General features: G+C 41.6%; 1 protein-coding gene across 2 annotated transcripts in view; it reads right to left on the reverse strand.

The window, feature by feature from the left end:
• Positions 1-4,585: 4,585 nt before the first annotated feature.
• Positions 4,586-17,426, reverse strand: part of LOC128641274 (flavin-containing monooxygenase 5) — a 69,746-nt gene continuing 56,905 nt past the window's right edge. For both annotated transcript variants that reach the window (XM_053693867.1, XM_053693866.1), the window contains exons 7-9: positions 15,233-15,588; positions 13,306-13,378; positions 4,586-11,125 (exon numbers count right to left, since the gene is read on the reverse strand). In XM_053693867.1, the coding sequence (XP_053549842.1) occupies positions 10,780-11,125; positions 13,306-13,378; positions 15,233-15,588 (775 nt within the window). In that variant the 3' untranslated portion in view covers positions 4,586-10,779. The remainder of the gene's footprint in view (positions 11,126-13,305; positions 13,379-15,232; positions 15,589-17,426) is intronic.

The following is a 17,426-nucleotide window of genomic DNA, read 5'->3' on the forward strand; positions in this document are numbered from 1 at the left end:
GCTGAGCCCTTATGGGCCGGTAAAGGAATCCAAACTCTTTTCCCTTCTTGGTTGGTCTTCGATCTGGGAAGAAATACAAGAATAGACGACTCGTCGTTCTTGACATGAGTGGCCTGAAGACCTCCACGCTTGTTCCTCGAGGGGGGGACCAATTCCCCGAACCTGAGTGCCCCGTGGAAAGCCAACCCAAAGGCGGCCAAGAACAGGGTAGCCTCGTAGGCAGACAAACACACCACAGGCAAAGCTTGACACAGGACAACCAAGCACTCGATGGTGACGGGTTCCCTAACGTTCTTTGTTCTAGGCACAATATGCCCCCAACCCCTCAATACCTGCCTAACCAGGAAGGTCTTAGAACAGTCAGCAAGGCTTTATAGTTTACAGAAGAAGGACACGGCGGTCAGTCGAGAACCGAACGCACCTTTAGATATCCCATTACTTTTGAGCTCAGTGATCCACTCCAGAAGACCCCATTGGTCGCCATCGCAAGATGGTCGGCCCATCCTATCGCAGAAAGTCCAGTGCTTCACATAAGTGTTCCAGGTAGAAGGGCCAAGCGAAAAACGGATCATCCCGATCAAAGGTCCCCATCCAGCGCTATCTGCAATAGATAATCAGAAAAAAGGGATCCGTTAGTATCTGCTTGAGAAACTAACGCCTAGAAGGCTTCCCATTGAAAATGGGAAAGAGCATCTGCAATCTTATTCTGGACACCAGGGACATACTTAGCACGGAAAACAATGTTCAGGTGCAGACACCTCAGCACCAGCAGCCTTAAGTAACGCACCACCGGAGGAGACCCAGACGTGAGCTTGTTAATAGCAAAAACAACGCTCATGTTATCTGTCCAGAATACCACATCGCGGTGTCGGAGCTGGTTGCCCCAAACCTGGAGGGCCACTATGATGGGGAAAAGCTCCAAAAGACACAAATTCCAAACCAGCCCCCTATCAACCCACTAGCGAGGCCACGGGCTGGCGCTCCATTGACCGGACAAATAGGCGCTGTACCCGTGGAACCCTGCCGCGTCTGTGAACAATTGAATCACCGAGTTGGAAGGAACAGCCTTCCGCCACAGGCATATCCAATTAAAATGGCTCAGAAAATGCTCCCATACAGCGAGGTCATCCACCATTTCAGTTGACACACGAAACCTGCGCGTTTGGGACTGCTCTCCGCACAACTGCCATTTGAGCCGAAATAAAGGAATAATCCTGCCGGCGAAATTCAAGAGGCCTAAGAGTCTGAAGGTCCTTTATAGACCCGTAAGGCTCCGATTTCATGGACCTTACAGCCCCCAACATGCAGGCAATTTTATCTTGCAGCAAACAACACTGTCTTGCTGCCGAGTCGATTTCAATTCCCAGAAAAGTGAGACACGTACAAAGACCCTGGGTCTTGTCCTCAGCCAAAAGGACTCCCATTCTGGCTAGCAGGAGTCTAGTTACCAACAAGAAAGCGCATTCAGCAGACCCTGCATGCCCTACGAGCAAGAAGTCATCCAAATAGTGTGCCAGGCCATCGAAACCAGCAACCGCCACAATGGCCCAGTGCAAGAAACTACTGAAAGCTTCAAAATAGACAAGCATTTGTCTACGAAATAATTCCCCTCAAACCAACTCCCCATGAGACGAAAAGAAGAGGGGTGAATGGGAAAGAGCCGAAATGCGGATTCCACATCCAGTCTCGCTAAACAGGCCCCTGCCCTACGGACCAGTGCAAGCGCATTGTCGAAGGACTGGTAATGAACTGAACTAAGCTCGGGAGAGAAAGCATCGTTAACTGACCACCCCTTTGGAAAGGAAAGGTGCTGAATGAGCCGAAACTTACCCGACTCCTTCTTTGAAACAACCCCTAAAGGGGAGATAACAACCCCGGAATCGGTATCTCCCCAAACGGGCCGGCCATGAGACTCAAAGCTATCTGTTTGCTCAGTTTCTCCCTCACTATGCTGGGAAAGTGATACGCAGACTTCAGATTCCTGCGAAAAGAAGAACCCATGACTGCAGAGCCGACAGGGATAGTAAATCCCCATCAGAGACCGACGCAAAGTAAATCGGCGGCCCCTTTATCAGGATAAAGCAGCAGCCATCTCTCGATTACAGCTACCCTCAGTGGGGTGGCCGCCCTTTCCAGCAGCGAAAGGTTTTGGGCCGAGACCCGGCTGCTACTGGGAGCGACCAGGGTCCTGGGATCTGGTGCACTCGGAACCTGAGCGGCCACCCCCGCAATGCTTACAAGCATGGTGGAACGCACTCGCCGTTCCCGTGGCACAGAGCTTATCCTGGAATCGCCAGCAAACTCCTGTGGGCCGCTGTCAAGAACGCTGGGAGGCTCGGGTACCAGAAGGTCCGGCGGGGACCTGCCCAGGTATGACCTGCTTTTCAGGTCCCAACTGTGCCCATAGTCACAAGTCTACGTCCCTGAAAGACAGGAGAGGGTTACCAACCTTCTTCCTGCAAAATGCCACATCATAGTCACGCCACGCCCCTTCCTTATATCATTCATAAACGGTTTCAATGGAATCCTGATATTTCACGATATCCAATGCCTGATCAGGAAATTTAGTGATATAGCACAACGCGTACACCCGGAAACATTTACGCCACTTGTCAAACGAATCAGGCCTTTTGAACTTCTTGGGGCCCGTACCGTCCTCCGCCATTTCTTTCTGGTGATAGGCTTCGGCTGAGAGTTCGAACATATGGACATATTTACCTTCCTGAATCCGCTTAACCATTTTAGATTTGAGATGCTCATGCAGGCTAAATGAGGGCCACGGATCTGTGTCCCCATACATAGCCGCCTTACGTCTAGTTGTCGCCTCAGGGCTAGCAACCCCTGAGGTGGGGGCAACGGAACACGGGGCTCCATGCGGGATGAGCTAGGGGGGGGACCCATGGCTTTCTTTCCTCAACTAACCATTTCATCATCCTATACATTCTCTTCTGACCCTTGGCCTCCAACCCCAGTGATCTATCGATTTCAGACCCAGAATCATCAGAAGATGAACTAAAGCCCCTATGCCCGGAAGACAAAATTACCAGTTCCCAGAGGAAGCTGCACAGGCAGGGGATCAGAGGAAGTTGATGGCTGCACATGGCTCTGCTCCTCCTCACCACGACCAATTGAACCGGACTGCACGGCTACCAAAGCACTCTGAGATTCCATGGTATCCTGAAATGCAATGCGAGTGCTGCGCGAGGAGGCCGCATGGCTCCTACTAGGCCGCAAATTACTACCGGCCCGCTTATTGCCCCCCGCCTGACTAGATAATGGCTGAGGCCCTAAATTATCCATTGTAACTGGCATGTCCCCGGTCAGGCCTGCTCATAATCACCAGTATTGCCCCCTACTTGAGACTCGCCACCCTGCAAATTGTCCCCACATGGCTCTTGGCCTTGGCCCCCTGAAGCACCAAACACATTGCCCTCCACTGTCTCACTCTCAAAAGGTCGTCTTGTACCTTGTTATGTTAGACCAATAAAAAAGGTATAACTGCATACTGCAATACTCTTGTTACTAAGAGGGATTTGGTTCACCCTTACTTCTGCAAGAGACTCTAGACTGAGAGCAGTAAAGACAGGTAATTAGTTTGTTGACTATAACTCATGCATGTTTAATAAAGATTTATGGGCAAATTGTACCTGGTACAACTTGGAACTTCACTATTCTAGATGTTATCTGTTTGTAGCTCCCTGATATGACTCAATGGGGCTTGTCTGCCATCTAGTGTTTAAAATGAGGTAATACATTTAAAAATATTTTAGATTTAAAAATGAGTAGACTATTTCATAGTGTATACTGTTTGCAATTGCATATTAAATGATGTCTTTCAATATATTTATTTATTTGTTAAGTTATTAGTAAGAGTAATCTGTTTTTGTTGCTACAGAGGAATTTTGGTTCAGCTCTAATTCTGTAAGAGACTCTGGACAGAGCAATGAAAATTGGAGATTAGCTCTTTGACTATGTTTAATAAAAAATATATATGGGCATATTGTACCTGGCACAACTTGGAACTTCATTTGGCTAGATGTTATCTGCTTGTATCTCCCTACTTATGACTCAATAGGGCTTGTCTACCATCTAGTATCTAAAATGAGGTACTACATAAACAAACAAAAAAATAGATTTAAAGGGACACTCAAGTCAAAATAAACCTTTATAATTCAGATAGAGCATGTAGATTTAGGATACTTTCCAATTGACTTCCATTATGACATTTTGCACAGTCTTTTTATAAACACACTTTCTGGGGGACAACAACCTACTTAACATGTGCACAAGCTCACAGGGTATACATTTACTATTTTGTCTGTTACATGATACAGGGGGCTGGAAAATTAGAGAAAAAATAAATTTGTCATAAAAAAAATCTACAGTTTATTTGAAATTCAGAGAAGGTGTTAAATCATTGTCTTTTTATTATGCACATGTTAATTATGCAATTCTACTGCATTTAGTGGTGCTTTAAAAAGGAGTAAACAATTTCATAGTGTCTACTAATTTGTTTATTAAATCATGTCAATCAATCTATTCATTTGTTAATATATATATATATATATAAACACACACACACAAATAAATGTAACAGTTTATTACTCATACATTAAGAAAAAAACATGTATATATATATAGTAGCTGTATGGCTTGCTGGTATTTTCTGTCAGTAACCTAGCAACGCAGCCAAACTTTAGAAAAAAAAATACTCCAGGAAAATACTGCAAAAGCAAGCATTTTATTTATGTATTGTAGCTAAGAATATTCAGTTGTCCATTATTGTAGTAAGAAGAAAAAACATAATTTATGCTTACATGATCAATTTCTTTCCGGATATGGCAAGTACACAGAATCATCAATTAATAGTGGGAATATCACTCCTGGCCAGCAGGAGGAGGCAAAGAGCACTACAGCAAAGCTGCTATATATGTCACTTCCCTTACCCATAATCCCCAGTCATTCGGCCGAAGGAAAAATGGAAAAAGAAGATAACACAAAAGTGTAGAGGTGCCTGAGGTTTTAGAAAAAAATAACTGTCTTAAATAAAGGGTGGGCCGTGGACTCACCATATCCGGAAATAAATTTATCAGGTAAGCATAAATTATGTTTTCTTTCCTAAGATATGGTGAGTCCACGGAATCATCAATTATTAGTGGGAATCAATACCCAAGCTAGAGGACACAGATGATAAGGGAGGGACAAGACAGGAACCTAAACAGAAGGCACCACTGCCTGAAGAACCCTTCTCCCAAAAGAAGCCTCAGCTGAGTCAAAAGTATAAAATTTATAAAACTTTGAAAAAGTATGCAAAGAGGACCAAGTTGCAGCCTTGCAAATCTGTTCCACGGAAGCTTCATCTTAAAATGCCCAGGAAGAAGAAACAGCCCTCTTGTAATGAGCAGTGATTCTCTCAGGAGGTTGCTGTCCAGCAGTCATGTAGGCTAAACGAATAATACTCCTTAGCCAAAGAGAAAGAGAAGTAGCCGTAGCTTTCTGACCCTTGTGCTTCCCAGAAAAACAAACAAACAAACAAAGTAGAAGACTGACGAAAGTCCTAAATCGCCTGAAGATAGAACTTCAATGCATGCACAACATCTAGGTTGTGCAACCCAAGCTCCTTAGGAGAAGAAGGATTAGGACACAAAAAAAGAACCACAATCAACTGATTAATAACAACCTTAGGTAGGAAACCTAATTTAGAACGTAGAACCACCTTATCAGAATGAAAAATAAGATAAGGAGAATCAAACTGCAGAGCCGAGAGTTCTGAAACTCTCTGATCATAAGAAATAGCAACAAGAAACAAAACCTTCCAAGATAACATCTTAATATCTAAGGAATGCATAGGTTCAAATGGAGCCCGCTGTAAAACTCTACAAACAAGGTTAAGACTCCAGGGAGGAGTAACAGGCTTAAACACAGGCCTGATCCTAACCAGGGCCTGACAAAAAGATTGCACATCTGGCGCATCTGCTAAACGCATATACAACAAAATAGACAACACAGAAATCTGACCTTTCAGAGTACTAGCTGACAAACCCTTCTCCAGACCCTCCTGGAGGAAAGACAAAATCCTAGGAATCCTGATTCTACTCCAAGAGTAGCCTCTGGATTCACACCAATACAGATATTTACGCCATATCTTATAGTAAATATCTCTTGTCACAGGTTTACAAGCCTGAATCATGGTCTCAATGACAGACTCTGAAAACCCACGCTTAGATAAAATCAAGCGTTCAATCTCCAAGCAGTCAGCTTCGGAGAAATGAGATTTGGATGAAGAAAATGACCCTGAAGTAGAAGGTCTCTCCTCAGAGGGAGTCTCCACGGAGGTAGAGACGACGTTTCCACAAGATCTGCATACCAGATCCTGCGAGGCCACGCCGGCACTATGAGAATCACCGATGCCCTCACCTGCTTGATCCGAGCAATGACTCATGGCAGGAGAGCGAATGGAGGAAATATGTAATTCTAGACTGAAATTCCAAGGGACCGCCAGAGCATCTATCAAGAAAGCCTGTGGATCCCTTGACCTTGAGCCTTACCTGAGAAGCTTGGCATTCTTCCGAGAAGCCATGAGATCCAGTTCTGGCTGCCCCCAATTAAGGATTTAACTGGAAAATACTTTCGGATGGAGTTCCACTCCCCGTGATTAAAAGCTTGTTGGCTCAGAAAATCCGCCTCCCAATTGTCCACTTTGGGATGTGGATTGCAGAAAGACAACAGTTGTGAGACTCCACCCACTGGATTATCTGTGCCACCTCTGTCAAGGCCAAGGAACTCAGAGTTCCCCCCTGATGGTTGATGTTGTTGTCCGACTGGAACCTGATAAACCGGGCTAAGGCTAACTGAGGCCAGGCCAGTAGAGCATAAAAAAAATGCTCTTAGTTCTAGAATGTTTATAGGGAGAACTGACTCCTCCCGAGTTCAAAAACCCTGAGTCTTCAATGATGGCCAAATTGCTCCCCAACTTAGAAGGTTGGCAACCGTGGTCACAATCTCCCAGGAAGGTCTGCAAAAGCAAGTTCCCTGGGAGACTGAGACTACCACCACAGAAGAGAGTCCCTTGTCGCCTGATCCAGAAATATTTGCAGAGACAAATCTGCATAGTCCCCATTCCATTGCCTTAACATGCATAACTGCAGATGTCTGAGATGGAACCGAGCAAACTGAAGGATGTCCATGGAAGCTTCCATCAGACCAATTACCTCCATACATAGAGCCACTGACGGCTGAGGAGAGGACTGAAGGACAAGAATCAAAGATCTTTGATTTTCTGACCTCTGTCAGAAATATCTTCATTAGTAGGGAGTCTATTATGGTCCCTAAAACACTACTCTTGTGGCTGGAATCAGAGAACTCTTTCCCAGAACTACCTTCCAACCATGGGAGCGAAGAAAAGACAACAAGATCTCCGTATGAGAGTTTGCTTGTTAAAAAGACAGCGCCTGAACCAGAATGTCGTCCAGACTGCCAAAAGAGCCCCCAGGACCTTTGAGAAAATTCTGGGAGCTGTGGCAAGACCGAAAGGAAGAGCCACAAACTGGAAAGGATGGTTTAAGAAAGTTCTTTCAATACATGAAGAACAAAAAGGTATTATGGGTTCCACCTGGGCATCAAAACATAAGCTACAGGAACATCCTACACAGCCTCCTGATCTATAATACAAAAAAAAAAGAAGCAAATAAAAAATCTAACTTATTTTAAAATCTTTTAACAAAGGATATAAAACAGAACCAAAAAAACATTCTTAAATAAATGTTCCCTTTAAATTTACCAAATCAAGAAAACATACCCCAGGTAACACTCTACACCTCATTTACTGAGGTGCCCTACCTGTCCTGCAACCCGCAGCAAACTGAGGAAAAAAACAATCCTGTTTACAATCTGGATTTCCAGAGAAGCAAAAACAGCAAGAAGCCTTCTAAACAGCAGAGGCATCAGAAATATGCACACCTCACTCTTACAGGAAGTGAAAAAAGCGCCAAAAAAACCTCTGACATCAAAGAATCAGAACCTCCCTACTTTCTTGAAAACAGGCTTAAAACAAACAATAACCCCCCCCCCCCCAAAAAAAAAGTACATAATCTGTTACTAAAAACGGATACTCACTGAGCCATCAATAAAATAATAACTCCTCACACTAACAGTGCCTGCAAAAACTGCCATAAACACCTGCACACTGACAGGAATAATAAAAAAACACCCCCCTGCAGTGTTTCAGCTGAATAAGTGACACATTTTCCCCTGCTACATAGAAAAATAAAATTGTCACTTACCTTGATATTCATCTGTCCAGCAGCAGGACAGTTCACCTGTTTTGAGAGGATGCCATCCCTCACATGGACCTATGGAAATACAGAAAGACTGAGTAAACCTACTCATCTAAATAGGGCAGCAAAATGTTTTGGGAAAACGCAGTGAGGATTGTACCCCACAAGTTCCCAATTGCTTAAAAGCCACCACTGCCCTACTGAAGAGACTAACATGGGCTAAGGCTAGACCCTTTAGAAAGAGCAGAGCAAACCTACTCTGCTTTAAAATAAAAAAAAAATCTTGATTGTAGATCAGACCCCAAAACTTCACCTCCTCCTTGCACCGCAGGCAAAGAGAATGACTAGTGATTATGGGTAAGGGAAGTGACATATAAAGCAGCTTTACTGTAGTGTTTCTTGCCTCCTCCTGCTGGCCAGGAGTGATATTCCCACTAGTAATTGATGATTCCATGGACTCATCACCATATCTTAGGAAAGAAAACTCATGTTACTCACTTGCAAGTAATTTTAATCACATATGGTGATCAGACTGATCTATTCATATGCACTGCATATCTATCTACATGACAATGAGTACAAGTAAAAACATGTATGTTTCAGAAGCAATACAGGCATACGAAAATAGCACTTATAGTGTAATATATAGATAAAAGAAAATCAGTACACTTTCTGTTTATGGTCTTTAAGAGAAGAGGTGAGAGACAGTATTGCTACAGGAAGGAACATTAGAATATAGCTAAAAACACTAATTCATTTTAGTTTTTTAATTATGAAACAATTACTTGTGTATAATTATGATCTAGATCCTGTACGCTATTTTTGTAGTGGCTCCATTTTAATGACCACCAGATCTTACTTAACCAGTTGATACTTAGGGGCCTATTTATTAATGTGCGAGCGGACATGATACAATGTAGCGTATCATGTCCGCCGCACATCTATAAATGCCGACAGCATACGCTGTCAGCATTTATCATTGCACCAGCAGTTCTTGTGAACTGTTTGTGCAATGCCACCCCCTGCACATTCGCGACCAAATGGCCGCTAGCAGGGGTGTCAATCAGCCCAATTGTATAGGATCGTGCGGATTGATGTCCGCGGCCTCAGAGCAGGCGGACCAATTATGGAGCAGCGGTTTTTAGATCTCTGCTTCATAACTGCTGTTTCTGGTGAGCCTGAACGGTCGTGCAGAAACAGGGGCATCAAGCTCCATACGTTGCTTGATAATTCGGCCCCTTAGTGAAAGTTTGCTAATTGCAGATCACTAAATATAATCAGCACAAGACAGTTACATAGCACCTGTAGATTGTAAGCTATTAGGAGCAGCCCACACCTACCCTTATATTTGTTTTGTCTGTTTGATGTATCTGTATACTAAAGCCCAGAGATGGATTTAGATTTTTTTCTAACTTGTTATATCAACAAAACAACTTTTTTCTCAATATACGTTAGAAAAAATAAAAATCCATGGCCTCTCTGGGCTCCGTAATCTGTATTTTTAATTACCAAAAGTCAATATCATTGTTTATTTCTTTTCATGTAACCAGTGCTATGGAATTTGCAGTTCTTTACATATTTATGGTACAAGAGCTCTGCTTTCTTTGAAAGTGTTTTTGTTGTTTGTTGTTTATTTGTTTTCTAATATAAGGTGTTAATTCATCTATCACTTTGTTTTATTTCTTATACTGGCAGCATTTATAACAGTTCTCATTTCTTATGTTTAATTACATATTGTTACTATATATAAGTATCTATTTCGCTATCTCATCTAAAAAAAATGTTAAAAAAACATGTAAGAGCTTCTTTTTTAATCTTGATATGATTGAAATAGCTACTATTTATATATGTTACAGGGACATTCCTAGTAAAAGTTTAAAAATACTGTATGAATTAGAGCATTTTATTTTAAATCAAATCTGTTCTTCTACTGTGTATTTCAGCCAAGCAAAGGAGTTACATAAATAGTCATAACTGTGTGCATGTGCACTCCAGATGAGTATCCATGGCATGTCAGCCAATCAAAAACAGGTATACATGCACAGGGGCCGAATTATTAATGTCTGGCAGACTTGATACGCTGTCGGCATTTAGCATTGCACAAGCAGTTCTAGTGAACTGATTGTGCAATGCCGCCCCCTGCAGATTCGCGGCCAATCAGATGCTAGCAGGGGGTGTCAATCATCCCGATCGTATAGGATAGGGCGAATTGATGTCCGCAGCCTCAGAGGCAGCGGACCAGTTAAGGATCAGCGGTCTTAAGACCACTGCTTCTTAACTGCTGTTTCCGGCGAGCCTGAAGGCTCACACAGAAACAGCTGCATTGGGGCCTATTGATAGCTTGGTAAATCCGCCCCATAGTCTCCAATCTCCGATTATGAATATTTTTAATGAGTTAAACACAAAGTAAAAAAAACAAATTTTTTTTAAAAAAATGTTCTAACAAAACAGAGGATTATTTTTCTCTGGAATATCCCTGTACGTAGAGAAGTTTATAAACAGCTTAAAACTGAAGAAAAACAGCAGCTAAAACAATGAAAACAGTACAGATTTTTAGCAGCAGAAATGCTGAGATTCCCTGTGTTGGATTATCGAGGACGCGCGTCTTTGTAGGTTTGATGATGCGGCTCCATTGGGTTAATATAGCTTTTCTGGCTCCATCCCACTTGCCTGGTCCCATAAGACGATACTGGTATGGAGTGCAGGGGCCATACAGCACCTCCCATGCAAGCCTGGGGTCTGTGAAGAACAGTTGTGATAAACTGGGCTTCACCCCGACAATTTCTGAGAGCTCATCCATATATTCCATGTAGTCTACTTGTATGGTGTGGCGCTGGCTTACAACATATCTAACAGGAAGGAAGAAAACGATTTTACTCATGTTTAAGACCTTATATGAATAAGTATTTAAAGGATATTTATATTGTTTTCCTTATTGTGACACACTTTTTATATATGGGCTTCCTAAACAACGCCCCAGATATTTTTACCATGGTTAGAGCCTATGGGGTAGATTTATTAAGCAGCGGATCTGCAATCTACCCCTATAGTTTCCGGCTCGCAAAAAACAGAAGTTAAGAAGCAGGGATCGTAAGACCGCTGCTCCTTAACTTTTCCGCCACCTCTGAGGTGGTGGACTGCAATCATCCCGATCATATACGATCAGATGATTGACACCCCCTGCAGCGTATGCTGTCAACATTTAACGATGACGGGCGGACATGATCCGGTACAGCAGATCATGTCCGTCAGACATTTAATAATTCTACCCCTAAGTATCTACTGCACTACAACCAATCAGCAGCCATATATTATGCACCATTAACACTAAGCAGAGTGTGATCCTTGTCCCTCTGATCAAGCTGACTTGTTATAGCTACTCAAGCCCACACCTGCACCCGGCACAGCACTGAGATCTGCTTAGTATCAAGTGTGTATGGATCATATATAAATAGAAAGCATTATACATATATGCACCAGAATAATTCATATTTCACAATTAGAGTTGTATAGAAAAACAAATCATGATAAATTGTTGATGTATTTAATAAAGTTGTAATATCATTATAGTGCAGAACAGAACTTTTTGAAAACAGAGACCAAATTGCTGTAAAGTAGGAAATGTATAATTTGAAAACCAAAACTGGTCTTGAATTCATTGGGTCATCACAAATGGAGCCATAAGCTACTCAAGTTGTCAACAGCAAAGTAGTTTACGTGTCCATTTTAGTAACAGGTTTCCATTGAAACATTTTGTGCAATGCGTGCAGTCACTCTTTTTGTGTATGTGTTAACGCTCCCATTCCATTCATTGCTATAGTAACCAACCTTAGATTATAAAAATGAATACATTGTTTGCAAACTTTAATGCCTCAATGGAAAAGAGGCCTCCTCTTTTACAATTAGCTGAGTGTGCCGTAATGTTTGAGATTAGCTGAGTGTGCCGTAATGTTTGAGATTAGCTGAGTGTGCCGTAATGTTTGACATTAGCTGAGTGTGCCGTAATGTTTGACATTAGCTGAGTGTGCCGTAATGTTTGAGATTAGCTGAGCGTGCCGTAATGTTTGAGATTAGCTGAGTGTGCCGTAATGTTTGAGATTAGCTGAATGTGCCGTAATGTTTGAGATTAGCTGAGTGTGCCGTAATGTTTGAGATTAGCTGAATGTGCCGTAATGTTTGAGATTAGCTGAGTGTGCCGTAATGTTTGAGATTAGCTGAGTGTGCCGTAATGTTTGAGATTAGCTGAGTGTGCCGCAATGTTTCAGATTAGCTGAGCGTAACGTAATGTTTGAGACTTTAATAACAGCACCCGATAATGTTTTACCTGTTTGCACCTTGAATGGAAACTGGGTGTAAAATTATGATTCTATTATCTATGGGACACGTAATTGTATTTGGCAGTCGGAACGCCGCTGCCATTAATGGTGCAAAACGCGTAATACCTTTGTTTTGCAAGCTCCCACAAACCCAATTGCTGCTCAGTGGAAACCGGACATTAACTGAATAAAGATAACTAAAATAAAGTACAAATGCTGCTACAAGAGTTTAGCAGCCTGTAATTAACTACAGGGACATATTTTGCTGCTGATTGAAAAAGGTAAATCATTTGATAATTATTAGAATAAATATTTTCTCTCTCTCACCTTATAAATATCCTCGCTCCATTAAGTGAAACCTGAGGCCACCTAAACACACTCCCAGCCTGTCCTGACACCTCTCACGTCCCAGTCAATATCCACCCCAACCAATGTGAGCACACTGACAGGTCTACCCTCTGACTCTCATTTGATACTTTATTGAAAATGCTGAAGGATCTGCTATGTGGCATTTGGACTTTCCTGAGTGGGTTTATTTCAAATAAAATAAAATGTTTTTTTGGTGTTTTTTTAAGATAACTAGACAGGACGGTATAATGAGACCGAGCTCCCACTTCCAAAAAATCTATTAAAATGTTCTGGACAATTAAAAGCTCTGTGCCAGCCTTGGATTTATATGTAGTTTCAGAGAAAAGGAAATAAGCTGTACGTACCTCTTTTCCATCCTCTCCCTCTTCTCTTTGATGTCACGCGTCATATCGTCTGAGGTCGGCAGTGTGACCAAACCTGATCATGCAAAACAAAGCCTCAGTTATTGTCATGACTAAGTTTATCTGAAAACATGCACAAAATTAGGGCTGGGCGATTAACAGCATATGCGGTTTTAAACCGTGATTAACCGCCGCCATTTAAAAAACGTGAGAGTCTGCGGTTTTTATGGGGGCGGGGCCTGTGTGAACACAATGGATGGAGCCGTTTCCGGACCACCTGTAGCTGAGTGACATGTTCTGGCCTAGCATATAGCTAGGCAGAAGAGCCGTGCACAAACAGCAGTTAGAAGAGGCGGCACTGCGGGGCATAGAAGAGTGGAGACACGTGGTCAATGTGGGGTGGGCTGCTCACTCAGGTGAGCTGGAGACAAGCAAGTAAGAAACTTGCACTATGGGCAGGATAAAGCAGTGATCTGACTGCACTGCCACTGTCTGTAGAGCTATAAATAAAGTAAACAAGCTCCGGGGAGAGGGAGGGAGGCTCCGTGGAAGTGAATGCAGTCTGAATAACAGATGTGGCACTGCTCTGGCATATACTTATACCTGGAGATTTATCCAATAAAATATTTGTTTTTATTTTCATACATCTACACAGTAAGTAAAAAACATTTAATGGCTAATGCTTTACTTACAGTATTTATGTAATGTAGGTGAAAATAAAAACAATTATTTTTCTGAATAAATCTCCAGGAATAAGTATAATATGCAGCAAGTTATTCCGACTGCTTTCACTTCCACTGAGCCTGTCTCCCCCCTCCCTCTTTCCCCGGAGCTTGTTTAGAAAATTAAGGTGTTTTAGTAACTTTTGGGTACAAAATCCCGATTTTCATTTTTTCCCATATCACCCAGCCCTACACAAAATATTTTATTAGATCTGTTTAAAGAGAAATGAATCTCAAATTGTTAACCCCCAATTGCTACCCTGAGCTTGCGGTAGCAATAACCAACCACTTGGTTATTTATTGTGCGCCCGCAAATGGGCAAATTTGTGATAAATTAGCGCTCCACTTGTAATTTTGCCCTATATCTATAATATACAATTAAATATAGTATTCCAATATGTAATGAATTAGTAAATCTGGTTTAAATCAGCCTTACTGCATGAACATTTAAGGGTTTCGCACAGACTGGATTAGACCAATAAAGTATCTGTTACTATCTGTGCAAGAGAATTTCAGATAAGCAAACCTTAGTATGTTGTTCAATGAGATTTATTGGGACTTTCTTACTGCACGAAAAAAAGAAGGTATTTTATTTTTTGTTTCTTAGTTTTTTATATAGATATTCCTGTGCTTACTAAAACATTTTTTTAAAGGAATGATTCAGAGTGTCCCTTTAGGTATCTCTGCTGTCCTTTTTGCTAAATATTTATATTGTATCTTTGGCTATAAGATGCGTCTGCTTTTGAATCTTAAATATCTGTTCTCAAAATGCCACAAATAGAAGAAATGTATTTTATCACAACAGTAAATGACAAAAGCTGCCAGAAAAATATTTACGATCACATTAAAGGGACATGAATTATTTTTCTTTCATGATGTAGATAGAGCTTTCAACCTTAAACAACTTTTTAATTTATTTCTATTATGTAATTTATTTTGTTCTCTTTGTATCCCTTGTAGTAAAGTATACCTAGGTAGGGTCAGAAGCTGCTGATTGGTGGCTGCACAAATATGCCTCTTTCAGCTAGCTCCCAGTAGTGCATTACTGCTCCTTCAACAATGGATAACAAGATAATAAATCAAATAAGATAATAAAAGTAAATTGGACATTTGTTTAAAATTGTATTCTCTTTGTGTATAATGAAAGAAAAGTGTTAAGTTTCATGTCCCTTTAACTGGGTTTTACAAGTTAGTTTTGACTAATTTACCCTTGAAGACTCGAGTTGCGAGACGGCACTGGAGTTCTGAAATTGGCATAATTGCACCAAGGGGTTGGATGAGTCCGATTACAGCCAGTGTATTGCGCTCGAGTTGAGGGGGGAACATGTACTTATACAATGAGACTCTATTGCTTTGCACTTTAATGACAGGTTCTTCACAGAAGGGAAAATTAAAGCTGTATCCTGTGGCAAAGACAACTGCGTCAATATCTTTCTCCTCTGTGCCATCATCAAAGACCACATCTCTCTCTCTGAACTCCTTAACGTTAGGTCTGACCTGTACTTGGCCCGAGATGATGCGGTTAGGAAGTTCATCGTTGATAGTTGGGTGTTGACTGTAAAACCTGCATCAAGTCAGAAAAATAAATATATATCAGACATCAATTACATTACTTGAAAAACAAAACTTTGGAAAAATTGTTGTAGTTGACTTGAATGTCTTTTTAAAGCCAAATGTAAATGCTAAAATGTACACACTGGTTAGTTGTTCTTCTAATCACATGAACAAATTTGAGTTTTGGCAAAACATTTGTATTTCCTCAAACTAATGAATAGCTTAATTTAAGAACATTTACAAATGCTACTTTACTAATGATGTGCAAAACCCAAGTGAGTGTCTTTCTTATCTCCCTTAAAGGGACAGTGTACTTTAAATCTGGTTTCCCCTTAATTTGCTTCCAATGGCTTGATAAGCAGTATAAAATGAATGGGAAATTGCTCCGTTTTATTTTTGTATATGAAATATATGTTTGCTCTTTGAAATCACAACCAGTTAAAAATGGGCTGAGTTTGCAGGGAGAACAGATCTCATTAGCTTATTACTCACTATAAACACAAATGTTTCCTTATCGTTGTCTAAGTTGAAAATTAAAATGGTAGTACCTTTCTCTCTCTCACACACACTGGGAGTGTTTTTTTTACAATCTGATAAAATAAGTGAAATAGAAACTTGTTTTTTTCTCTTTCTATATCAATAACCCCTTTCTGGAACACGAGAATTCAGTTGCCTTCTGTAGCAATCAAACTGACTCCAAACTAGTCACTGGGCACAGACTATTCTCAGTTACAATTTATTTTATGAGTCAGTTACATATGTTGAAACCTAGAAGAGTTTTCTCTTTGTATCGTTGTTTAAGAACACCCAGAGTTTATTGTCATAAGCAGCACATCAGCAAACCATTGTAATCTCATCTATATATTTATAAATGACAAATTTAGACCAGATAATAGATTATAAAACTTACCTCTCCATGCTCCCTGTGTATATATTATTATCGGTTATTTGTAGAGCACCAACAGATTCAGCAGCGCTATAAACATAGGCGGATTACAAGGAAACATTTATAGGGATCAGACGGGTAAAGGGCCCTCCCAAGTGCCGCACTGTTGTAGTCAGCTCTAAAGAAGGTGATCTACAAACAGCATGGCTCTTATGTTTACATGCTAAGAGGGTTCAAGGGGATAGCAATGGAGGAGAGGAAACGGTATAAAGAAAGGTTAGTGTAGGTTGTATGCATCCCTGAGTCTTTAGGGAGCGCTTGAAGCTTTCAAAACTAGGGGAGAGTCTTGTGGAGCGAGGCAGAGAGTTCCACAAGATGGGAGCCAGTCTGGAGAAGTCCTGTAAGCAGTGTGAGGAGACAACAAGAGAGGAGGAGAGTAGGAGGTCCTGAGCATGGTTGGAGAGTATCTGGAGACAAGGTCTGAGATACAGGGGGGAGCAGTGCAGTTGAGGGCTTTGTATGTCAGAATGAGAATTTTGTGTTTGATCCTAGAGGCAAGAGGAAGCCAGTGAAGGGATTGGCAGATAGGTGCAGCAGATGAAGAGCGACGTGTAAGGAAGATGAGCCTGGCAGAGGCATTCATTATGGTTTGTAAAGGAGCTAGGCAGCAGCTGGGGAGACCAGAGAGGACAGAGTTGCAGTAATCAAGGCAGGAAAGGATGAAAGAGTGGATTAAAGTCTTAGTTGTGTCTTGTGTAAGGAAAGGTCTAATTTTACAGATGTTTTTAAGGTGGAAGCAGCAGGATTTAGCCAAAGACTGAATGTGAGCAGTGAAAGAAAGATCTGAGTCAAGTGTGACCCCAAGACATCGGGAATGCGTGGTAAGGGTAATGATGGAGTTGTCCACAATTATAGAGATTGAGGGTGGAGCTTTGGAAGAAAGGGGGAAAATAAGGAGCTTA

The sequence above is a fragment of the Bombina bombina genome, chromosome 10 (genome assembly GCF_027579735.1).
Source record: "Bombina bombina isolate aBomBom1 chromosome 10, aBomBom1.pri, whole genome shotgun sequence".
NCBI lineage: Eukaryota > Metazoa > Chordata > Amphibia > Anura > Bombinatoridae > Bombina > Bombina bombina.